At 44.1% G+C, this 26293-nt stretch overlaps 2 protein-coding genes across 5 annotated transcripts in view; one reads left to right on the top strand and one right to left on the bottom strand.

The window, feature by feature from the left end:
• The window catches only part of LOC110488015 (cytoplasmic dynein 1 intermediate chain 1), a 109823-nt gene extending 93304 nt beyond the window's left edge, over window positions 1-16519 (top strand). For all 4 annotated transcript variants that reach the window (XM_090227651.1, XM_090227652.1, XM_090227650.1 and 1 more), the window contains exons 16-18: window positions 2584-2724; window positions 6538-6663; window positions 15460-16519. In XM_090227651.1, the coding sequence (XP_090083777.1) occupies window positions 2584-2724; window positions 6538-6663; window positions 15460-15570 (378 nt within the window). In that variant the 3' untranslated portion in view covers window positions 15571-16519. The remainder of the gene's footprint in view (window positions 1-2583; window positions 2725-6537; window positions 6664-15459) is intronic.
• A 1976-nt stretch (window positions 16520-18495) lies between these two features.
• Window positions 18496-26293, bottom strand: part of LOC110488013 (electrogenic aspartate/glutamate antiporter SLC25A13, mitochondrial) — a 115817-nt gene continuing 108019 nt past the window's right edge. Inside the window, 2 exon segments of the mRNA XM_036971473.2 lie at window positions 18496-18721; window positions 18724-18865. Coding sequence (XP_036827368.2) covers window positions 18677-18721; window positions 18724-18865 — 187 coding nt within the window. The 3' untranslated portion in view covers window positions 18496-18676.

The following is a 26293-nucleotide window of genomic DNA, read 5'->3' as shown; positions in this document are numbered from 1 at the left end:
GAGAGAGAGAGCACATTCCTCCCAAGCGGTCTGTCTTTATGTCTCAGCCTGACTCCCACTCCCTACCTGTCTCAGCCTAGCCTACCTGACTCTCACTCCCTACCTGTCTCAGCCTACCTGACTCCCACTCTCTACCTGTCTCAGTCTACCTGACTCCCTCTCCCTACCTGTCTCAGTCTACCTGACTCCCTCTCCCTACCTGTCTCAGCCTACCTGACTCCCACTCCCTACCTGTCTCAGCCTACCTGACTCCCACTCCCTGACCTGTCTCAGCCTACCGGACTCCCACTCTCTACCTGTCTCAGCCTACCTGACTCCCACTCCCTACCTGTCTCAGCCTACCTGACTCCCACTCCCTACCTGTCTCAGCCTACCTGACTCACACTCCCTACCCGTCTCAGCCTAGCCTACCTGACTCCCACTCTCTACCTGTCTCAGCCTACATGACTCCCGCTCCCTACCTGTCTCAGCCTAGCCTACCTGACTCCCACTCCCTACCTGTCTCAGCCTACCTGATTCCCACTCTCAACCTGTCTCAGCCTACCTGACTCCCACTCCCTACCTGTCTCAGCCTAGCCTACCTGACTCCCACTCTCTACCTGTCTCAGCCTACCTGGCTCCCACTCCCTACCTGTCTCAGTCTACCTGGCTCCCACTCTCTACCTGTCTCAGCCTACCTGACCCCCACTCTCTACCTGTCTCAGCCTAGTCTACCTGACTCCCACTCTCTATCTGTCTCAGCCTACCTGACTCCCACTCTCTACCTGTCTCAGCCTACCTGACTCCCACTCTCTACCTGTCTCAGCCTACCTGACTCCCACTCCCTACCTGTCTCAGCCTACCTGACTCCCACTCTCTACCTGTAACAGCCTACCTGACTCCCACTCCCTACCTGTCTCAGCCTAGTCTACCTGACTCCCACTCTCTACCTGTCTCAGCCTACCTGACTACCACTCTCTACCTTTCTCAGCCTACTTGACTCCCACTCTCTCCCTGTCTCAGCCTACCTGACTCCCACACCATACCTGTCTCAGCCTACCTGACTCCCACTCCCAACCTGTCTCAGCCTATCTGACTCCCACTCTCTACCTGTCTCAGTCTACCTGACTCCCACTCCCTACCTGTCTCAGCCTACCTGACTCCCACTCTCTACCTGTCTCAGCCTACCTGACTCCCACTCTCTACCTGTCTCAGCCTATCTGACTCCCACTCCCTACCTGTCCAGAATGCATTTAGCAACCCTCTGGAATTCTCTCTGACAGGCGTGGGAGGAGGGGGGGGGGGGGGTGGATGGGAGGGGGATTCTCCATCTCTATCTCGCTCTTTCTCTCCCTTTCTGTCTCTCGCTGTCTGTCTCTTCTCTCTCTCTGCTCCCTTTTGTGCCCCCTTACCTCTGTCTATGTCTTTCCTCATGTCTCTCTCTCTCTTCCCACTCTTTCTCTCCCTCTGTTTATTCTTTCATTCTTCCCCTCAGACAGCTGTTGCACTAAGGTTACAGTACAGCTTTGGAGAGGGAGACTTTCATGTCTTCTGTTTTTTATGACACTGTGTGAATGTGCAAAGCTTTTTAATTATGCCTTTCCCAGACAGACCCCAAGGCTGCAGTGGGGCCAGACTGTCTACTGCCTCCCTTTTTCTCCCTCTATCTCTATCCCTCTTTCTCTCTCTCTCTACCTCCTTCTCTGTCCTCCCTCTCTCTGCCTCCCTCTTTCTCTCTCTCTCTCTGCCCCCCCTCTCTGCCTCTCTCTCTCTCTCTCTGCCCCCTCTCTCTCTCTATCCTCATTTTCAATCAAATCAATCAAATGTATTTATAAAGTCCTTTTTACATCAGTCGATGTCACAAAGTGCTATACAGAAACCCAGCCTAAAACCCCAAACAGCAAGCAATGCAGGTGTAGAAGCGGTGGCTAGGAAAAACTCCCTAGAAAGGCAGGAACCTAGGAATATACCTAGAGAGGAACCAGGCTCTGAGGGGTGGCCAGTCCTCTTCTGGCTGTGCCAGGTGAAGATATAACAGTACATGGACAAGGTGTTCAAACGTTCATAGATCACCTGCAGGGTCAAAAAATAATAATAATAATTGCAGTAGTTGTAACGTGTGCAACAGGTCAGCACCTCATGAGTAAATGTTAGTTGGCTTTTCATAGCCGAGCATTCAGAGTTACAGACAGCAGGTGCGGTAGAGAAAATGAGTCGAAAACAGCAGGTCTGGGACAAGGTAGCACATCCGGTGAACAGGTCAGGGTTCCCTAGTCGCAGGCAGAACAGTTGAAACTGGAGCAGCAGCACGACCAGGTGGACTGGGGTCAGCAAGGAGTCATCAAGCCAGGTAGTCCTGAGGCATGGTCCTAGGGCTCAGGTCCTCTGGAGGGGAGGGAGAGGCAGAGAGAGAGAGAATTACAGAGAGCATACTAAAATTCACACAGGACACTAGATAAGACGGGAGAAATACTCCAGATATAACAGACTAACCCTAGTTCCCCGACACATAGACTATTGCAGCATAAATACTGGAGGCTAAGACAGGAGGGGTCGGGAGAAACTATTCCGACTCACTAACCTATCTCTCTCTGTGTGTTTCAGCACAATAAACCCCTCTACTCCTTTGAGGACAACGCTGACTACGTCTATGATGTCATGTGGTCCCCTGTGCACCCAGCTCTGTTTGCCGCCGTGGACGGGATGGGCCGTCTTGATCTGTGGAACCTCAACAATGACACAGAGGTGACTGTGTGTGTGTGTGTGTGTGTGTGTTTGGGTGTGTTAGACAGAAAGAGAGAAACATGTCTCATGCTCTGTCACTGTATTGTTCTGGCATGTCCTCGTGTGTGTGTGTGTGTGTGGTGTGTGTGTGTGTGTGTGTGCTTGTTTTGTGTGTGTATCTGTATGTATGTCTGTGTGTGTGTGCTTGATTGTGTGTGTGATTTTGGTCTGTGTGTGTGTGTGCGCTTGTGTGTGTGTGTGTGTGCGCGCTTGTGTGCGCTTGTGTGTGTGTGTGTGTGTGTGCGCGCTTGTATGCGCCTGTGTTTGTGTGTGCACGTGTGTGTGTTCTTGTTTGTGTGTGTGTATTCGTGTGTGTGTGTGTGTGTGTGTATGTGTGTGTGTGTGTGTGTGTGTGTGTATGGGGGTGCTTGTTTGTATGTGTGTATTCGTCTGTGTTTCTGTGTGTGTGTTTGTCCCCAGAGCCTCTCATGTTGGAGTGGAGCCAAACCACACAGCCACCAGCAGTCCCAGCAGCCCTCTCTGTGTGGGCGTTCCCTTCCCCACAAGTTCTCCCTAAATCAGATCGGTGACATCTCCTCACTCCGCTCCCATCAAACGCCCCATCAACGCTCCCACAACCAACCCATAACACTCCCATCTCCAAACCCCTCAAACCTTGGCTTCCACAACCGATCCCTCCCACCAAACGCCCCTAACCATCCCCTAGCGGTCCCTTCTCCAAACCCCTCCACCTAGGTTCCCTCAACCAATCCCTCAAACCAAATTCCCCATCAACGCTCCCATAATCATCCCCTAACGCTCCCTTCTCCTCCCCTCCCCACTCAACCATGTCACACCAGTACCCAAACACTCCCACAACCATCATCTAACACTCCTACAACTATCCCATAATGCTCTCCTCCACTCCAACCATGTCCAAACCCTGTCCCAGCAGCCCACAGACCACTAGTTTTCAGTCCCATGCAGAAGCTAGAAATACATCTTTCAGATCTAAACATTAGTTTGATAGTCGACCCTGGATTTGTCACTTGACCCTGGATGGCTTCTTTCATGGTTACATCCCAAATGGCACCCTATTCCCTAAACACTGAGTGTACAAACACTATGTCTTTCCGTGACATAGACTGACCAGGTGAATCCAGGTGAACGATATGGTCCTTTATTGATGTTACTTGTTAAATCCACTTCAATCATTGTAGATGAAGGGGAGGAGACGGGTTGAATAAGGATTTTTAAGCCTTGAGACAATTGAGAAATTGTGTCAAGAACTGCAACACTGCTGGGTTTTTCATGCTCAACAGTGTGTATAAAGAATAGTCCACCACCCAAAGGACATCCAGCCAACTTGACACAACTGTGGGAAGCATTGGAGTCAACTTTGGCCAGCATCCCTGTGGAACGCTTTCGACACCTTAGAGTCCCTGGCCTGACTAATTGAGGCTGTTCTGGGGGCAAAGGGGGGTGCAACTCAATATTAAGAAGGTGTTCCTAATGTTTAGTACACTATAATGCACTACTTTTAATGCCCATAGTGAGAAGAGAGCCATTTGGGGCACAGCCATAGTAATTGATCACAAATAAAAAAGATGTTATTTATGGCATGTGTTGTCAGGGTAAAGGTATGCTAGGTTACAGAGAAAGCTACTCCACCCCTAACCTCTTGGTGCCAGTATGCTGCTTTTCTAGATAGCCCAGTCCTTGGTCTTTGCCCCGCCTTGTTGGGCAAGTCTTCAATCACTATGTAGCATTGTTGAATACACCCACAGTCTGACATCTAGGCTACCACACCCATAGCTAGAAAGGGAACGTGCCTGATCAGAAAACCAATGTTGCATTTCAAAATTGGTTAAAATTAGGTTAGGTTTAGGGGGTTACGGTTAGGGTTAAGGTGAGGTTAAGTTTTAGAATTTGGCTAGTCGGTATGTCAATGGGATGCTGGTCACAAATTGATTCACAGCCTTAGTCTCTCCCAGGTAGGAGGACTCCCTCTAGTACAGTCCTGTCACAACAAACTAAACCATCTTAAGGTGGAATAATCAAAACACCGCCCTTCTCCCCCAGAGGCATTGGCCCTCTGTCTATGTTGAGTTACCGAGGGGCGAGGAGGGGGGCACGGAGGTCTCCCTTTCATGGCTCAGGTCAAAGTAGAGATGAAAGGGGCAACCACTCCCTCTTTTCGGCATTTCCACGGATACCGTGTCCACAGACCCTCCTCTCTAATTATAAATCTGGTCTCTCGCTCCTTATCTCCACCATTCCTCTCTCGCATTTTTAACCTCTGACCCAGCTCTTTGATAGAAGCTGTGACATTTGGGCCTTGCACTTTTGGAACTATACCATTGCTTCCATTTGCTTCAGTCAAACACAGCCAGCTAAAGATTTCCAAAACTGGCCTCCAGGGTGGCGCAGTGGTCTAGGGCACTGCATCACAGCGCTAGCTGTGCCACCAGAGACTCTGGGTTCCGAGCCCGTACGGTAACAATTGGATACCACAAAAAGGGGGTACATTTTTTTTTTTTTTTATTAAAAAAAGATTTCCTAAACTATTTCAACTCAACTCTAATGAACAGAGACCCTTTATTCCATCCTCTAACAAGGACAGGTAACTGGGGAGCAGAGAGATTGAGCTGTACATGTTCCTTCCTTCAGTCCTTCAGCAACAGCAGGCTCTTCAGTGTAGTTTGAAGGAACACTTCGTTAAGGATGGATTGATGAGAAACATTTGGAGACACACACACTCTCTCTTTCTCTCTCTCTCACACACACACACACACACACACACACACACACACACACACAGACTCACTCTCACTCCCTATTTCTCTCTCTCTCTCACACACACACACACACACATACACAGACACACATACAATCTGAGATAGTTCACATTGTTGCTAATGGCAACAGCCCTCCATTGTTATGTACATATTAAAAAACACGCAGCCATCATAACGACATTAGCCTAGTGGTGGAGGGCGGCCTGGTTCTCATTTCCCCTTCACAAACACACAGCCAATTTAAGCAGCGAGTCTGGTGGAAGCTTCCAGTCAGTCTAATAGCAGCCAGTCTGTGGTTAGCCCTGCTCTAGCGCGGGGAAGCTGTCGTATTAGCCGACGTGATGCCGAGGCTTCTGTCTCCAACGACGACATGTGTCATAAACTAATCCTGTCTGTCATATGCAATAGTGCTTCAGCAGGCCCTGATAGCATACATAATCATATATAGACTGGTCCCAGATCTGATTCTGCTTTAGCCAACCCATTTGGCTGGACTGCAATAGCTAATGCACAAACTGATCTGGGATTGGGCAATTACTCTGGGCCTGCGCCCCAAATGGAACCCTATGCCCTACACATGGAATCCCAAATGGAACCCTATGGCCCATGCCAAAAGTAGCGCCCTATGTAAGGAATAGGATGCCATTTGGGATCATCTGTGTTGATTAGTCCTGAGCAGCCTATGGCCCACAGGCTGTGGTGGGTATTGCTTTAATGGGCTTTATGAAGATTTATGTGGCTCATTAAAAGTTTCATATTGTTATTTCACATGGAGCTGAAGCAGACGTAGGTTTACTGGATGAAGACCCCAGTCTGGCTGTGAGAATGTACCATTCTGCTGGTGGCAGTGTCATTATACTGTTACAGCTATGAGTGAAACCTGAAATTGTAGTGCTTTCCTTGCCGCTGTCGCCTTCACTTGCTCTCTGGCAGTTCAGGCTGTACCTTTATGAATAAGTATGTTTGTATAACTGTAATGTACTTTGTGGATCAAACTGGATGGATGGATTGACTGGTGTAACCGTGTGAGCCGCAGGTCCCCACAGCCAGTGTGACCATCGAGGGAGCCTCCGCCCTAAACAGGGTGCGCTGGGGGTCGGCGGGCAAGGAGGTTGCCGTGGGTGACTCAGAGGGCCGTTTGTGGATCTACGACGCAGGAGAGGTATGATATGAACACTATGACTGAGTCTCAAATGGCCCACTACATCTGACCAGAGCCCTATAGGGTGCATTGTGTAGGGATCAGGGTGCCAACACAAAGTAGGCCCACATTACTTCACAAAACTCTTTTTGCCTTTCTTGATCAGCATTGTCTACATCAGAGTGAGTTAGCAGAACACATGTTTTTTTGTGAATGTTAACACCGGTACTACATAAGAAACTTTTAAGAGTATCGTTAGATAAACACTGTTTACATTTGAGTAAGCAAAACTTTTGTTTTCTAGGGAATGTTACAGTAATACTGTATAAAAAAACTCACGAGAATATGACTATGGGTTAGGTGGTATGTAATATTAAGCATAGAGGAAAAATGTGTTGTCATATACGTTAGTTTGTTATGTACTATTAACCCCAGAGAAAAACATCAACAATTTAGTTTTATCTCTACGGTATTAACATTCTGAGAATCCAGTTGTTTGGTGAATTTCTCTGTGACCTGTCACAATGGACAGAGCTACGCCACTGAGTTACATGTACACTTACAAAAAAACACATGAACAAATCACATGAATGTATTGACTTTATTTACATCTTCACATCAGACACGTGCTTTTCGGACACCTGTGAAGTGTCACCTGTGAAGTGTCATGTGAAATGTTTCATGTTTTTTCCCCTCGTTTTGAATTTTTTTTCACTTCATTTTTTTTTCTTCCCTCAAGTTTCTTTTTTGCGTTTCTTTTTCACCACTTCCAGCTTCATCTGGTCTCCCATCCAGGGACCGATCAGGACCGACCCAGTAGGATGCAGGGTGCTACAGTATGTTGCTGGATTGAGTGTGCCAAAACATGGACCTGGAAAAAAGGCAGCCAAAGTATAGGCCAGGGTAACAACCAAAGTATAGGCCAGGGTAACAACCAAAGTATAGGCCAGGGTAACAACCAAAGTACAGTGCATTGCGAAAGTATTCGGCCCCCTTGAACTTTGCGACCTTTTGCCACATTTCAGGCTTCAAACATAAAGATATAAAACTGTATTTTTTTGTGAAGAATCAACAACAAGTGGGACACAATCATGAAGTGGAACGACATTTATTGGATATTTCAAACTTTTTTAACAAATCAAAAACTGAAAAATTGGGCGTGCAAAATTATTCAGCCCCTTTACTTTCAGTGCAGCAAACTCTCTCCAGAAGTTCAGTGAGGATCTCTGAATGATCCAATGTTGACCTAAATGACTAATGATGATAAATACAATCCACCTGTGTGTAATCAAGTCTCCGTATAAATGCACCTGCACTGTGATAGTCTCAGAGGTCCGTTAAAAGCGCAGAGAGCATCATGAAGAACAAGGAACACACCAGGCAGGTCCGAGATACTGTTGTGAAGAAGTTTAAAGCCGGATTTGGATACAAAAATATTTCCCAAGTTTTAAACATCCCAAGGAGCACTGTGCAAGCGATAATATTGAAATGGAAGGAGTATCAGACTTTCAGCTCATACAAGGAGAAGACTGATCAGAGATGCAGCCAAGAGGCCCATGATCACTCTGGATGAACTGCAGAGATCTACAGCTGAGGTGGGAGACTCTGTCCATAGGACAACAATCAGTTGTATATTGCACAAATATGGCCTTTATGGAAGAGTGGCAAGAAGAAAGCCATTTCTTAAAGATATCCATAAAAAGTGTTGTTTAAAGTTTGCCACAAGCCACCTGGGAGACACACCAAACATGTGGAAGAAGGTGCTCTGGTCAGATGAAACCAAAATGGAACTTTTTGGCAACAATGCAAAACGTTATGTTTGGCGTAAAAGCAACACAGCTCATCACTCTGAACACACCATCCCCACTGTCAAACATGGTGGTGGCAGCATCATGGTTTGGGCCTGCTTTTCTTCAGCAGGGACAGGGAAGATGGTTCAAATTGATGGGAAGATGGATGGAGCCAAATACAGGACCATTCTGGAAGAAAACCTGATGGAGTCTGCAAAAGACCTGAGACTGGGACGGAGATTTGTCTTCCAACAAGACAATGATCCAAAACATAAAGCAAAATCTACAATGGAATGGTTCAAAAATAAACATATCCAGGTGTTAGAATGGCCAAGTCAAAGTCCAGACCTGAATCCAATCGAGAATCTGTGGAAAGAACTGAAAACTGCTGTTCACAAATGCTCTCCATCCAACCTCACTGAGCTCGAGCTGTTTTGCAAGGAGGAATGGGAAAAAATGTCAGTCTCTCGATGTGCAAAACTGATAGAGACATACCCCAAACGACTTACAGCTGTAATCGCAGCAAAAGGTGGCGCAACAAAGTATTAACTTAAGGGGGCTGAATAATTTTGCACGCCCAATTTTTCAGTTTTTGATTTGTTAAAAAAGTTTGAAATATCCAATAAATGTCGTTCCACTTCATGATTGTGTCCCACTTGTTGTTGATTCTTCACAAAAAAATACAGTTTTATATCTTTATGTTTGAAGCCTGAAATGTGGCAAAAGGTCGCAAAGTTCAAGGGGGCCGAATACTTTCGCAAGGCACTGTATAGGCCAGGGTAACAACCAAAGTATAGGCCAGGGTAACAACCAAAGTATAGGCCAGGGTAACAACCAAAGTATAGGCCAGGGTAACAACCAAAGAGAGGGATAATTGCAGGAACGAGGGAGGCGTTTTATTTAATCACGCTGTCATACATTTTTTTAAAACTTTTTTGCATCCATTTACAATTCATTTGTTCTCGCATTTTGAAATTATTTCCTTGCAATATTTTGTTTTGCTATCAATACTTATGGGTTCATATTTTGCTTTCAATGTCATTATTTTTGTTTGCAATACTAAGAATTTTGTTCTCGACTTCAGAAGTTTTGCTTGATATTAAGGGCACAAAAATAACTCTTTGCAACATAGGGTTTGGCAGGTAGCCTAGTGGTTAGAGTGTTGGGCCAGTAACCAAAAGGTTTCTGGATCAAATCCCTGAGCTGAAAAGGTAAAAATCGGTCATTTTGCTTCCGAACAAGGCCGTTAACCTACTGGTTGGCTGTCATTGTAAATAGATTTTTTTCTTAACTGACTTGCCTGGTTAAATATATAACAACACTATTACTCTATTAAAGGTGTTTAAAGCAATACATTAATTGCACTATAACGGTGACAAACGGGGCCTACGTAAAGCTGTCGCAACAGCAGTCCCGACATCTTATCACCTGACTATCAGCTGAACCTTGTCTGGCAGCGAAGCAGTTCATTCAGCCTCATTTACTGCCTTTAAAAAAAACATAGCTGATATGGCTGACTAGCTTAAACAAATGTGATTTCTACTGACAATTGAGATGTACAAAATATGGCATAAGGGGACGACAAGCAGATTAGAGGCAATCCGTAATTTTGATTAATACATTAATGAGAGAGCTAGGACGGACGAAGTCAATATAACTGTTTGTTCAGAAATGTACAGCGACAAAATTCAGAACATGGGCCGTTCTTACAGTGTTTTCCCTGTACACCAAGTCAGGAACGTAGGATAAATAAAGGGGGCATATAAGCAGACAATGAAAGCTCTTACAATATTACATGATTCCATTTCTCAAAAACAGGTTATAGGCTACATGTGAACCACCAAGTCAGAACAATAGGAGAAATTAAGAGGTGAAAATAGACCAAATTATTAGGGTGAGGCTCACTACACAACATACACTTAGTATTACTTTCTTAGCTACAGTATACATATCTCAATTTTGTCATCAAAGTCTGCCATTCTCTGGATTTATGGTGCTTTCAAGACATCTGGGAACTCGAAGGAAAAAAAGGTTGAATCATGACGACGTCAGTGATCTTCAGGTCGTAGCTCTAAAAAGAGGCCCGAGTTCCAGATTTACAATTCCGAGTTGGATGAAAGTTCAAAACTTATTTACCCAGTCATACCTCATTTTTCCAGAGTTCCCAGTTGTCTTGAACTCACTAAAGTCAGATTTTGCAGTACCGAGTTAAGTTGTTTTGAGCGCTGCACAAATCATGCTTCATTGACAGCATGGCCAATGTTGAATGTTTATAATTTTAAACTAGGAAAAGAGACCCTTAATCTTAGACTTGGTACCACACAGCCACTCCACTGAATATCAGGCTAGTGATTTATTTGCAAGGTTTGCAGTTAGCTACAGATTCCTTCCAAACCACTCATTGTTGAATTTGTGATTTCCAACTTCTTGTGTAATGTTTATTTTCAATGGCCAATCAGCATTGATACGTTTTATCTATAATTTCTCTTCATTATTTCTCTTCATATGACAAGGATTAAAAAGGATTCGCCAGTAGATTGTCAACTTGATTCATGGTGATGACTGCTAAATTTTGAAAGTATGATGTAGATATAACGTGATTTGATGTGATTTTATCTGTGGCCAAAGACCTTGAGCCTTCTTGGATGGGAACTTCTAATGTAACTCTATGGCAGCACCCAAGGGGCTAGAATTTTCAAGGTCTGTGACCTAGTGTCCCCATGAGTGACAGAACACAGAGCCAATCACGGTGCAACGTTCCGTATTTTCTGCCGGCTTGCCCCACCACCACAGAAAGCACTGAGCTATGCTGAAACACCTGCATTTTGGAGCTGCCTTGATCAAGAAAACAAAAAAGAGACCATGTTTGTATGCAGCTTAATTAACTCAATTATATATATATATTTATTGTTTGCAAACTGATATGTGACACGTATTAATGCCAAAATAACATTTATTTTTTATTATTGCAAAAAATGTGGGTCTCAAAACTCGCTGAATGACAGGTCGCCACTGAGGGTAGTGTAATAAGTCATATAAGCCGTTCTTCAGGCACATTACCTTTAAACTCCATTGAGGGCCTGGTGTGTGGTTCAACCATTTCTTTATGGACCTTGATTTTTACACGGGGGCATTGTCATGCTGAAACAGGAAAGGGCCTTCCCCAAACTGTTACCACAAAGTTGGAAGCACAGAATCGTCTACAATGTATGCTGTAGCATTAAGATATCCCTTCACTGGCCTCCTGAGTGGCGCAGTGGTCTAAGGTGCCACTAGAGATGTGCCACTAGAGATCCTGGTTTGAGTCCAGGCTCTGTCGCAGCCGGCCGTGACCGGGAGATCCATGAGAGGCACACAATTGGTCCAGTGTCGTCCTGATTAGGGAAGGTTTTGCCCAGGGATGTTCTTGTCCCATATAAACATATAAATAAAAATTTTAAAAAGATTTCCCTTCACTGGAACTAAGGGCCCTAGTCCGAACCATGAAAAACAGCCCTAGACCATTATTCCTCCTCCACCAAACTTTACAGATGGCATTGAGCCAGGTAGCGTTCTCCTGGCATCCGCCAAACCCAGATTCGTCCGTCAGACTGCCAGAAGGTGAAGCATGATTCATCACTCCAGAGAACGAGTTTCCACTGCTCCAGAGTCCAATGGCGGTGAGCTTTACTTACACCACTCCAGCCGATGCTTGGCATTGCGCATGGTGATCTTAGTCTTGTGTGAGGCTGCTCGGCCAAGGAAACCCATTTCATGAAGCTCCCGACGAACAGTTACTTTGCTGACGTTGCTTCCAGAGTCAGTTTGGAACTCAGTAGTGAGTGTTGCAACCGAGGACAGATGATTTTTACGTGCTTTAGCACTGAGGCAGTCCCGTTCTGTGAGCTTGTGTGGCCTACCACTTCGCGGCTGAGCCTTTGTTGCTCCTAGACGTTTCCACGTAACAATATCAGCACTTACAGTTGACCACGGGACCTCTATATTTATTTTTATTGAACCTTTATTTAACTAAGTCGGTTAAGAACAAATTCTTATTTACCATGACAACCTACCAAAAGGCCAAAGGCCTCCTGCGGGGACTGGGGATTACTAATAAAATTGAAATATAGGACGAAACACAGATCACGATAGGAGAGACACCATAATGAAGTAGTTCATTATCCTGAATTATATTTTCAGAGAATACAAATAAATGTCTCTGGTGTGTGAGATGGTACAGTGATATGGAATGAATATGTGGATAGTTTCTTGTTACTGGCTTTTTGTGTTCTCAGAGGTTTTATAGTTCATGTTGCTTGACCTCGTTAAGTGCTCTGTAAATACTTTCATTGGCTTTCCCTGTAACCTATAATTGATTGTAATTCCCATAAAAGCGTTACCCTGTGTGCCAGCCGGTTTCTGCTTTTGCCAACTCAACTTGTTTTCGTCTTGCCAAATGACGGAGATAGCGCCATTGAATAGATCAGCTTTAATATTGCAGATAGAGTGTGGCTTCTATCAATGTAATTATTTGCATAATTTCCAATCCCCAAATATCTTCTGGGGGGATATATATACTGTAACAAGAGTGTGCAAAGCTGTCAGCAAGGCAAAGGGTGGCTACTTTGAAGAATCTCAAATCAAATATATTTACATTTGTTTAACACTTTTCTGGTTATTACAATGTAGAAAATAGTACAAATCAAGAAAAACCTTGAATGAGTAGGTGTGTCCAAACTTTTGACTGGTACTGTATATGTATGTTGTTTTATCATTAGTGTTTACAGGGCCCTCTTGTAAAATAGATGTTTAATCTCAATGTGACTCCCTGTTTAAATAAAGGTTAAATAAAATCAAAAATAAATAAAATACAGTGCGTTTGGAAAGTTTTCAGACCCCTTCCCTTTTCCACAATTTGTAATGTTACAGCTTTATTTTAAAAATGGATTAAATCCAAAAAAGCTAAAACACGATTTTAGAAATGTTTTCAAATGTATTTTAAAAAATACATTAAGTATTCAGACCATTTGCTATGATTGAACATGATTTGGAAATGCACACACCTGTCTATATAAGGTCCCACAGGTGACAGTGCATGTCAGACAAAACCCAAGCCATGAGGTCCGAGGAATTTGAACTCCGAGACAGGATTGTGACGAGGCACAGATCTGGGGAAGGGTACCAAAACATTTCCGCAGCATTGAAGGTCCCCAAGAACACAGTGGCCTCCATCATTGTTAAATGGAAGAAGTTTGGAACCACCAAGACTCTTCCTAGAGCGGGCCGCCTGACCAAACTGAGCAATCAGGGGAGAAGGGCCTTGGTCAGGGACTCCAAGAACACAATGGTCACTCTGACAGAGCTCCAGAGTTCCTCTGTGGAAATGGGAGAACATTCCAGAAGAACAACCATCTCTGCAGCACTCCACCAATCAGGCCTTTATGGTAGAGAGGCCAGACGGAAGCCACTCCTCAGTAAAAGGCACATGACAGCTTTAGGTGTTTTTTGGAGTTCACCAAAAGACACCTAAAGGACTCTCAGACCGTGAGAAACAAGATTCTCTCGTCTGATGAAACCAAGATCGAACTCTTTGGCCTGAATGCATCACGTCTGGAGGAAACCTGCCACCATCCCTATGGTGAAGCATGGTGGTGGCAGCATCATGCTGTGGGGATGGTTTTCAATGGCAGGGACTGGGAGACCAGTCAGGATTGAGGGAAAGAAGAATGAAGCAAAGTACAGAGAGATCCTTGATAGAAACCTGCTCCAGAGTGCTTAGGACCTCAGACTGGGGGCGAAGTTTCACCTTCCAACACGGCAACAACCCTAAGCACACAGCCAAGACAACGCAGGAGTGGTTTTGGGACAAGTCTCTGAATATCCTTGAGTTGCCCAGCCAGAGCCCGGACTTGAACCCAATCGAACATCTCTGGAAAGACCTGAAATAGCTGTTTAGTGACGCTCCCCATCCAACCTGACAAAGCTTGAGAGGATCTGCAGAGAAGAATGGGAGAAACTCCCCAAATACAGGTGTGCCAAGCTTGTAGCGTCATACCCAAGAAGACTCGAGGCTGTAATCAATGCCAAAGGTGCTTCAACAAAGTAGAGTCAGAAAACTTTTGTAAATGTGATATTTCCAGGTTTTTTTAAACTAAATTTGCAAACATTTATAAAATCCTGTTTTTGCTTCGTCGTTACGGGGTGTGTAGATTGGCGAGGGAAAAAAAACAATTGAATCCATTTTAGAATAAGGCTGTAACGTAACAAAATGTTGAAAAAGTCAAAGGGTTTTAATACTTTCCGAATGCACTATCCATACTATATACATTTTACGGACACATTATATTTTACATTAGTTATCTATTTTTTTTTTGTTAAAAGTAGCGCACCAAATAGGGAGTTGGGTGCCATTTAGGAGGCACCCTAAGTGTATTGATGATGATTTCCCTGAGGAGGATCCCTGGTGTGCTTTAACAGTTCTGAGGGTTTAAAATGGCCGCTGTCCCCTCCCACCTCCTTATTGCTGGTTAATTATAGCCTGCAAAGTGGTAACCGTAGTGACAGCCTGGGTGGCAGCCACGACAACCAACCAACCAAGTAGCCTTTCCCATTTGACTTTCAAAGCAGTGCTTCGCAATGACTGGTTAGTGGAGGTCACAGTCATACAAAACCTGTAAGGAATGAAACAACGCTCTAAGTGGTTTTCGCGTGTACATTTCACTGACCATTGACTAGATTAGCTCGAAACTTCAAGTAAACGCTACAATTGTATTTCTTCTAGGGTCCTCGATTCCTCAGGGACTTTTGGTAATGTGAAATGTAAATGTAGTGGACAGTATACAAGGAGACCACAGATTTAGACCATGAACAGAATCATACATATACTGGACTGTATTTGCTCATGAGGCTGATAAATCAGCCAATCGGATCCTGACAAAGACTCAGTTATTGGTCAAAACCTAATCTATTGTATAGAAAAATACCATTGGGGATATCTATCAGTGTGAAGGTGGATATATTTAGTTTTTGTCTCTGTGGTTCCTCCTAGCTGGCAGTGCCCCACAGTGAGGACTGGGCACGTTTCGCCTGTACCCTGATGGAGATCAAAGCCAACCGGGCCGACGGCGAGGAGGAAGGGCCTGTGGAACTGACGCCATAGGATTGAACGAATCACTGCAGGATCCAATGGGATCACCGAGCATCGCCAAGCACACTGGGCGGGTCACTAGGCGATCCAGCCCATCAGAAGGCTTTGTTCTCACACTTTTATGACATGATTTCACACACCTGTCAAAGCAGCAGCATGTGTTTCTAGACCCCGCCCCCCGCCGTCTCTCTGTGACAGCTATGGGTCGTGTTCTCCTGTTCAGCCCTTGCTGACACATGCCAGATCTTACAACACTTGGATAGGCATTTTACCTATCAGCTAACCACATCATATGTTATAGTAATCTGGTGCCCGACTGCAGTCAATGAAGTGGCAAGCAACCACTGGTTGATGCATGCAACGTCTGAGCAGGGGAACTCAACCACTATTCCAGCAGTGTGTTCAGGCTACAACGTGCTTTCTCTCTACTGTATTAACATCACTGTTTTTGTGTTCATTTATGTTAATATATGTTAGTCGTATAAGCACCTCGGGCCTCTTTGTAATTTACTATATGAATTATTTATTGATTCACTTACTGTATGTGGTCAGTTGTCTTACAGTGCTCAGAACCTAAGCGAATCCCATATCCAATCATAGGTCTTACTACAGCTGTGAAACTAGCAGTGAGAACAGTTCGACAGGGCCTATAGGTCTCTATGCTGTCACGTTAAAGAAGTCTCATGTTCACAGTGCTTTTGTTGTGCTTTTCTCAGTATCCAACCCCCTGCGTGCATGCAACACATTTATAGGTTCTTACAGCTTCATAGATATGTTCTAATATGTTGTGGATGTCTGTAAGTGCTTTATGTCAATGTTATAGGGCTCTAATGTGAGGATTATTGCACTGTCCATGGCTACAGGCCTAAGAAACCAATTCTAGTTTAGCACTTTGTTTGAGTGTGTGCCCGCTGTTTATCATGATATATCTGCCAATAAATCATGGCTGAAGTACTGTTAACTTGTTTACTTGTTGTTGATGTTGAACTACATAGTGTCACAAGTTGGATGTTTGTCTGTTATGATTCTCTCTTACCAGGCGTCAAGCGTTTCTCTGAATTGCCGCACCACAACATACCCCCTTGTAAAAGAAGGCACACACACTTTGTTTACTAACGTTAGACGTTTCTCTTTCATTTTATTAGTACATATACACTGAGTGTACAAAACATTGACAGACTGAGCAGGTGAATCCAAATGAAAGTTACTGTATGATCCCTTATTGATGTCACCTGTTAAATCCACTTCAATCGGTGTTGATGAAGGGGAGGAGACAAGTTAAAGAAGGATTTTTAAGCCTTGAGACAATTAAGACATGAATTATGTATGTGTGCCATTCAACAACAGATTTAAATGCCTTTGAACGGGGTATGGTAGTAGATGCCAGGCGCACCGGTTTGAGTGTGTCAAGAGCTGCATTACTGCTGGGTTTTTCACACTCAATAGTTTCCTGTGTGTATCAAGAATGGTCCACCACCCAAAGGACATCCATTCAACTTGACAGAACTGTGGGAAGCATTGGCGTCAACATGGGCCAGCATCCCTGTGGAACGCTTTCAACACCTTGTAGTGTCCATGCCCTGACGAATTGAGGCTGTTCTGGGGGTGCAACTCAATATTAGGACGCTGTTCTTAATGTTTAGTACACTCAGTGTATTTTAATATTAGGAAGCTGTTCCTAATGTTTAGTACACTCAGTATATTTCAATATTGCTGCCATACATACAGTAAGGCACAATTATTACACACCATATAATCCTCCTCTCCTGTACAAGTTTAAATACGGGCGTCTTGCATGACAACGAGCAACTAGTCTAGTGTAGTGTGGTGTACTATAGAGTAATGTAGTGTAGCGTGGTATAGCTAGTCAGTGACATCATCTTTCTGCTCTCTCCCTCTGCTCTGCTGTGCCCTGACTCTTTAAATAGACATTAATTCAACACATAACACAGTTTGAGCTGACAGACAACTCAACTTAGGATAACAGACAGTACAGTACCGTAGTAGTAGTAATACTGGGTGCAAATGGTGGTAACACTGAACAGTATGTATTACATTCAAGTGTTTGGTCAATATTTTTCATGATCAAGATTATTCCTGTTTTTGCTTCACAGTATCCAAAAAGCAACTTGGCAAACCGTATCAATATGAAAATATGTCTCTCTGTTCGTTCTCATATGTACAGTAGAATCATTGTTCGGATGTGCGTGCTTGTGTTACATTCCCCATCGATAACATCACATTTAACATGGAAATACAAACATGTCCATTTGACGGATATAACCTCAACAGAATAAGCTCTAATCAGACAAACTCTCTGGTGAAAGACAGTAAAATCACCATTATATGGTTAGGCCGGGATTCAAACAAAGGCTTTTTTGTCGACAAGCACATTGCACTGTCAACCCGGACATTGACATTCATGGTAAAGGCTATGCATGTCGGCTCAAGCATAAATGACCTTAAAAAATCAAGTGCAATGTGCTTGTTGACAATGCATCTTTGAATGAGTCCCGGCTTTAGTGATGATGTAATAAGAGGAAGCAGTCCAGGTCTAATTCAAGTCCTGGCCAGACCCACTACAACTCTGTTAAAAGACCAACCAGAACAACACTACTCCAGACAGACAATGTCAGTACTGTAGCTTTCACTTAGGGCTATATCTAATCAGTATCACGGAAATTCAGCGTTACAGCGTGATTTTAATTTTAATGGCAACGCTTCCGCGTCAGCGGAGACAGCATTCACGGTAAATGCTGCAAACGTCGGCTCAATAGGAAATTATTTTTACATTTCTAGCTTCAGCGACACAGATTGAATAGAGCCCTTGATCTCCACAATAAGACTGACTCAAAAAGTCATCTTTACGGGTATATGAGACTAAAACAGAAGCTAAACCAACCTGATGTGATTTTAGAGCATGACGTATAAAGGTTGTTTCAAGAATTTCTTAATGTTTATTTTTTTGTCTCATATCAACTAAAACATACATATTTTCCTTTAAAGCCTAAAGAGGCACATCATACTAGTCAGAATGTGCCTCTCTTTCGGGTGGAAAATTCCAAGTAACGATTGCGTGTGTGCTCTATTCTGCCTCCTACGTGTGGGCAGAGGAAGTTCAATTCAAGGGGCGTCCTCCTTGGACGGGGGGATTACATGTACGTTATATCTTGGTAGGTGGAGTCCAAATTTGCTTTCGATGCCAGTGAACGTAGCCATGGCCAACCTGAAGCCTCCGATGTGGTCGGGACTGGGCGCCGGCATGCTGATCCGAGACTTGGGAGTCGGCTCCGAGCCAGATGGTTTTCTGTGGTGTGGAGAGAGAGGGAGGCGGGAGAAGAGAGGAGGGAGGAGAGAGAGGGTAAGGGAGGGAGCAGGGAGGTGGAGAGAGGGAGGGGAGGAGGAGCAAGGAGGAGAGAGAGGGAGTAGGAGGGAGGGGTGAGGGGAGAAAGGACAAGAGGGGGAGAGGGAGGAGGAGGGATTGGGGAGAGAGAGGGGGACGAAGGGAAAGACAGAGAGGGAAGGAGAAACAAGGGAGGAGAGAAAGAGTGACAGAAAAGAGAGAAACCAAAAGTGGAGGGGAAAAGAGATCGCGCGAGAGAGAGGGAAGAGTTAACAGAGTTTTTATATTAAACATTGTCCACCACAAAAAATAAACATCTTAATCGAATATTAAGACTGGGCGAGAGAGCTATTTATTATTTTATTTTTTAGAGTGCTATTTTTCCTCAGAGCACTGAAACCAGAAATAAATGAATATCCCACAATGGTTTCATATACGACTTTCTGTGATATCTTTCCAATACAGACAAAGAGGAACACGTTTCACACCCACACCACACCATTGAGCAGTAGAGTATTCACTGAACATTTTTCTGAACATTTCTAAAAATGGGGCAAAGTCTGTGAAGACGACACATTATGCATACAGTATGCATGTTATTTCAGAATAATTAGGACAGTTCGTTGGCTAACTCATTGGTCCTGATTTGTGAAAGAACCCAAAAGTATTTGACAAAATTCTGTCAATACAATTACATGTAGAGTATAATAATGAATGGAATGTATTTGGTGACGCTTATCCTAAACCTCTCCCTCTTGCCCTCCTGTCTCTGTCTCTTATTGGTCAATGGAACATTAGAGTGCGTTCTAAAGAGTGACCAGTTTGTGCCGCCAGGGAACATGAGCTCAATTTTACCCCGAAAAGCTGGAATGAGAAAGAGCACAAGTCAAAGTGCTTCTCTCTGTCTTACATCACAGCTCTGTATCTCTGTAGTTTAGGACTGTCCTACATCACAGCTCTGTATCTCTGTAGTTTAGGACTGCTCTACATCACAGCTCTGTATATCTGTAGTTTAGGACTGCTCTACATCACAGCTCTGTATCTCTGTAGTTTAGGACTGCTCTACATCACAGCTCTGTATATCTGTAGTTTAGGACTGCTCTACATCACAGCTCTGTATATCTGTAGTTTAGGACTGCTCTACATCACAGCTCTGTATCTCTGTAGTTTAGGACTGTCCTACATCACAGCTCTGTATATCTGTAGTTTAGGACTGCTCTACATCACAGCTCTGTATCTCTGTAGTTTAGGACTGTCCTACATCACAGCTCTGTATCTCTGTAGTTTAGGACTGTCCTACATCACAGCTCTGTATCTCTGTAGTTTAGGACTGTCCTACATCACAGCTCTGTATCTCTGTAGTTTAGGACTGCTCTACATCACAGCTCTGTATATCTGTAGTTTAGGACTGCTCTACATCACAGCTCTGTATCTCTGTAGTTTAGGACTGTCCCACATCACAGCTCTGTATCTCTGTAGTTTAGGACTGTCCTACATCACAGCTCTGTATCTCTGTAGTTTAGGACTGTCCTACATCACAGCTCTGTATATCTGTAGTTTAGGACTGTCCTACATCACAACTCTGTATCTCTGTAGTTTAGAACTGCTCTACATCACAGCTCTGTATCTCTGTAGTTTAGGACTGTCCTACATCACAGCTCTGTATCTCTGTAGTTTAGGACTGCTCTACATCACAGCTCTGTATCTCTGTAGTTTAGGACGGCTCTACATCACAGCTCTGTATCTCTGTAGTTTAGGACTGCTCTACATCACAGCTCTGTATCTCTGTAGTTTATGACTGTCCTACATCACAGCTCTGTATCTCTGTAGTTCAGGACTGCTCTACATCACAGCTCTGTACTCTGTAGTTTATGACTGCTCTACATCACAGCTCTGTATATCTGTAGTTTAGGACTGCTCTACATCACAGCTCTGTATCGCTGTAGTTTAGGACTGCTCTACATCACAGCTCTGTATATCTGTAGTTTAGGACTGCTCTACATCACAGCTCTGTATATCTGTAGTTTAGGACTGCTCTACATCACAGCTCTGTATCTCTGTAGTTTATGACTGCTCTACATCACAGCTCTGTATCTCTGTAGTTTAGGACTGTCCTACATCACAGCTCTGTATCTCTGTAGTTTAGGACTGCTCTACATCACAGCTCTGTATCTCTGTAGTTTAGGACGGCTCTACATCACAGCTCTGTATCTCTGTAGTTTAGGACTGCTCTACATCACAGCTCTGTATCTCTGTAGTTTAGGACTGCTCTACATCACAGCTCTGTATCTCTGTAGTTTAGGACTGTCCTACATCACAGCTCTGTATCTCTGTAGTTTAGGACTGCTCTACATCACAGCTCTGTATCTCTGTAGTTTAGGACTGCTCTACATCACAGCTCTGTATCTCTGTAGTTTAGGACTGTCCTACATCACAGCTCTGTATCTCTGTAGTTTAGGACTGCTCTACATCACAGCTCTGTATCTCTGTAGTTCAGGACTGCTCTACATCACAGCTCTGTATCTCTGTAGTTTAGGACTGTCCTACATCACAGCTCTGTATCTCTGTAGTTTAGGACTGCTCTACATCACAGCTCTGTATCTCTGTAGTTTAGGACTGCTCTACATCACAGCTCTGTATCTCTGTAGTTTAGGACTGTCCTACATCACAGCTCTGTATCTCTGTAGTTTAGGACTGCTCTACATCACAGCTCTGTATCTCTGTAGTTTAGGACTGCTCTACATCACAGCTCTGTATCTCTGTAGTTTAGGACTGCTCTACATCACAGCTCTGTATCTCTGTAGTTTAGGACGGCTCTACATCACAGCTCTGTATCTCTGTAGTTTAGGACTGCTCTACATCACAGCTCTGTATCTCTGTAGTTTAGGACTGTCCTACATCACAGCTCTGTATCTCTGTAGTTTAGGACTGCTCTACATCACAGCTCTGTATCTCTGTAGTTTAGGACTGTCCTACATCACAGCTCTGTATCTCTGTAGTTTAGGACGGCTCTACATCACAGCTCTGTATCTCTGTAGTTTAGGACTGCACTACATCACAGCTCTGTATCTCTGTAGTTTAGGACTGCTCTACATCACAGCTCTGTATCTCTGTAGTTTAGGACTGCTCTACATCACAGCTCTGTATCTCTGTAGTTTAGGACTGCTCTACATCACAGCTCTGTATCTCTGTAGTTTAGGACTGCTCTACATCACAGCTCTGTATCTCTGTAGTTTAGGACTGTCCTACATCACAGCTCTGTATCTCTGTAGTTTAGGACTGCTCTACATCACGGCTCTGTATCTCTGTAGTTTAGGACTGCTCTACATCACAGCTCTGTATCTCTGTAGTTTAGGACTGTCCTACATCACAGCTCTGTATCTCTCTAGTTTAGGACGGCTCTACATCACAGCTCTGTATCTCTGTAGTTTAGGACTGTCCTACATCACAGCTCTGTATCTCTGTAGTTTAGGACTGCTCTACATCACAGCTCTGTATCTCTGTAGTTTAGGACTGTCCTACATCACAGCTCTGTATCTCTCTAGTTTAGGACGGCTCTACATCACAGCTCTGTATCTCTGTAGTTTAGGACTGTCCTACATCACAGCTCTGTATCTCTCTAGTTTAGGACGGCTCTACATCACAGCTCTGTATCCCTGTAGTTTAGGACTGTCCTACATCACAGCTCTGTATCTCTCTAGTTTAGGACTGTCCTACATCACAGCTCTGTATCTCTCTAGTTTAGGACTGTCCTACATCACAGCTCTGTAACTCTGTAGTTTAGGACTGCTCTACATCACAGCTCTGTATCTCTGTAGTTTAGGACTGCTCTACATCACAGCTCTGTATCTCTGTAGTTTAGGACTGTCCTACATCACAGCTCTGTATCTCTGTAGTTTAGGACTGCTCTACATCACAGCTCTGTATCTCTGTAGTTTAGGACTGCTCTACATAACGGCTCTGTATCTCTGTAGTTTAGGACTGCTCTACATCACAGCTCTGTATCTCTGTAGTTTAGGACTGTCCTACATCACAGCTCTGTATCTCTCTAGTTTAGGACTGCTCTACATCACGGCTCTGTATCTCTGTAGTTTAGGACGGCTCTACATCACAGCTCTGTATCTCTGTAGTTTGGGACTGTCCTACATCACAGCTCTGTATCTCTGTAGTTTAGGACTGCTCTACATCACGGCTCTGTATCTCTGTAGTTTAGGACTGCTCTACATCACAGCTCTGTATCTCTGTAGTTTAGGACTGTTCTACATCACAGCTCTGTATCTCTCTAGTTTAGGACTGTCCTACATCACAGCTCTGTATCTCTGTAGTTTAGGACTGTCCTACATCACAGCTCTGTATCTCTGTAGTTTAGGACTGCTCTACATCACAGCTCTGTATCTCTGTAGATTAGGACTGTCCTACATCACAGCTCTGTATCTCTGTAGTTTAGGACTGTCCTACATCACAGCTCTGTATATCTGTAGTTTAGGACGGCTCTACATCACAGCTCTGTATCTCTGTAGTTTAGGACTGTCCTACATCACAGCTCTGTATCTCTGTAGTTTAGGACTGCTCTACATCACGGCTCTGTATCTCTGTAGTTTAGGACTGCTCTACATCACAGCTCTGTATCTCTGTAGTTTAGGACTGTCCTACATCACAGCTCTGTATCTCTGTAGTTTAGGACTGCTCTACATCACAGCTCTGTATCTCTGTAGTTTAGGACTGCTCTACATCACAGCTCTGTATCTCTGTAGTTTAGGACTGCTCTACATCACAGCTCTGTATCTCTGTAGTTTAGGACTGTCCTACATCACAGCTCTGTATCTCTGTATTTTTGGATTGTCCTACATCACCGCTCTGTATCTCTGTTGTTTAGGACTGTCCTACATCACAGCTCTGTATCTCTGTAGTTTAGGACTGTCCTACATCACAGCTCTGTATCTCTGTAGATTATGACTGTCCTACATCACAGCTCTGTATATCTGTTGTTTAGGACTGTCCTACATCACAGCTCTGTATCTCTGTAGTGTAGGACTGTCCTACATCACAGCTCTGTATCTCTGTTGTTTAGGACTGTCCTACATCACAGCTCTGTATCTATGTAGTTTAGGACTGCTCTACATCACAGCTCTGTATCTCTGTAGTTTAGGACTGTCCTACATCACAGCTCTGTATCTCTGTAGTTTAGGATTTTTTCTACATCACCGCTCTGTATCTCTGTAGTTTAGGACTGTCCTAAATCACAGCTCTGTATATCTGTAGTTTAGGACTGTCCTACATCACAGCTCTGTATCTCTGTAGTTTAGGACTGCTCTACATCACAGCTCTGTATCTCTGTAGTTTAGGACTGCTCTACATCACGGCTCTGTATCTCTGTAGTTTAGGACTGCTCTACATCACAGCTCTGTATCTCTGTAGTTTAGGACTGTCCTACATCACAGCTCTGTATCTCTCTAGTTTAGGACTGCTCTACATCACAGCTCTGTATCTCTGTAGTTTAGGACTGCTCTACATCACAGCTCTGTATCTCTGTAGTTTAGGACTGCTCTACATCACAGCTCTGTATCTCTCTAGTTTAGGACTGCTCTACATCACGGCTCTGTATCTCTGTAGTTTAGGACGGCTCTACATCACAGCTCTGTATCTCTGTAGTTTAGGACTGTCCTACATCACAGCTCTGTATCTCTCTAGTTTAGGACGGCTCTACATCACAGCTCTGTATCTCTGTAGTTTAGGACTGTCCTACATCACAGCTCTGTATCTCTCTAGTTTAGGACGGCTCTACATCACAGCTCTGTATCTCTGTAGTTTAGGACTGTCCTACATCACAGCTCTGTATCTCTCTAGTTTAGGACTGTCCTACATCACAGCTCTGTATCTCTCTAGTTTAGGACTGTCCTACATCACAGCTCTGTAACTCTGTAGTTTAGGACTGCTCTACATCACAGCTCTGTATCTCTGTAGTTTAGGACTGCTCTACATCACAGCTCTGTATCTCTGTAGTTTAGGACTGTCCTACATCACAGCTCTGTATCTCTGTAGTTTAGGACTGCTCTACATCACAGCTCTGTATCTCTGTAGTTTAGGACTGCTCTACATCACGGCTCTGTATCTCTGTAGTTTAGGACTGCTCTACATCACAGCTCTGTATCTCTGTAGTTTAGGACTGTCCTACATCACAGCTCTGTATCTCTCTAGTTTAGGACTGCTCTACATCACGGCTCTGTATCTCTGTAGTTTAGGACAGCTCTACATCACAGCTCTGTATCTCTGTAGTTTGGGACTGTCCTACATCACAGCTCTGTATCTCTGTAGTTTAGGACTGCTCTACATCACGGCTCTGTATCTCTGTAGTTTAGGACTGCTCTACATCACAGCTCTGTATCTCTGTAGTTTAGGACTGTTCTACATCACAGCTCTGTATCTCTCTAGTTTAGGACTGTCCTACATCACAGCTCTGTATCTCTGTAGTTTAGGACTGTCCTACATCACAGCTCTGTATCTCTGTAGTTTAGGACTGCTCTACATCACAGCTCTGTATCTCTGTAGATTAGGACTGTCCTACATCACAGCTCTGTATCTCTGTAGTTTAGGACTGTCCTACATCACAGCTCTGTATCTCTGTAGTTTAGGACTGTCCTACATCACAGCTCTGTATATCTGTAGTTTAGGACTGTCCTACATCACAGCTCTGTATCTCTGTAGTTTAGAACTGCTCTACATCACAGCTCTGTATCTCTGTAGTTTAGGACTGTCCTACATCACAGCTCTGTATCTCTGTAGTTTAGGACTGCTCTACATCACAGCTCTGTATCTCTGTAGTTTAGGACGGCTCTACATCACAGCTCTGTATCTCTGTAGTTTAGGACTGCTCTACATCACAGCTCTGTATCTCTGTAGTTTATGACTGTCCTACATCACAGCTCTGTATCTCTGTAGTTTAGGACTGCTCTACATCACAGCTCTGTATCTCTGTAGTTTATGACTGCTCTACATCACAGCTCTGTATATCTGTAGTTCAGGACTGCTCTACATCACAGCTCTGTATCGCTGTAGTTTAGGACTGCTCTACATCACAGCTCTGTATATCTGTAGTTTAGGACTGCTCTACATCACAGCTCTGTATATCTGTAGTTTAGGACTGCTCTACATCACAGCTCTGTATCTCTGTAGTTTATGACTGCTCTACATCACAGCTCTGTATCTCTGTAGTTTAGGACTGTCCTACATCACAGCTCTGTATCTCTGTAGTTTAGGACTGCTCTACATCACAGCTCTGTATCTCTGTAGTTTAGGACGGCTCTACATCACAGCTCTGTATCTCTGTAGTTTAGGACTGCTCTACATCACAGCTCTGTATCTCTGTAGTTTAGGACTGCTCTACATCACAGC

This window comes from Oncorhynchus mykiss, chromosome 30 (genome assembly GCF_057628025.1).
Source record: "Oncorhynchus mykiss isolate SJ-2025 chromosome 30, ASM5762802v1, whole genome shotgun sequence".
In the NCBI taxonomy this organism is placed as follows: Eukaryota; Metazoa; Chordata; class Actinopteri; order Salmoniformes; family Salmonidae; genus Oncorhynchus; species Oncorhynchus mykiss.
The sequence above is the reverse complement of the archived record's forward strand: the minus strand, read 5'-3'. Positions and strand labels throughout refer to the sequence as shown.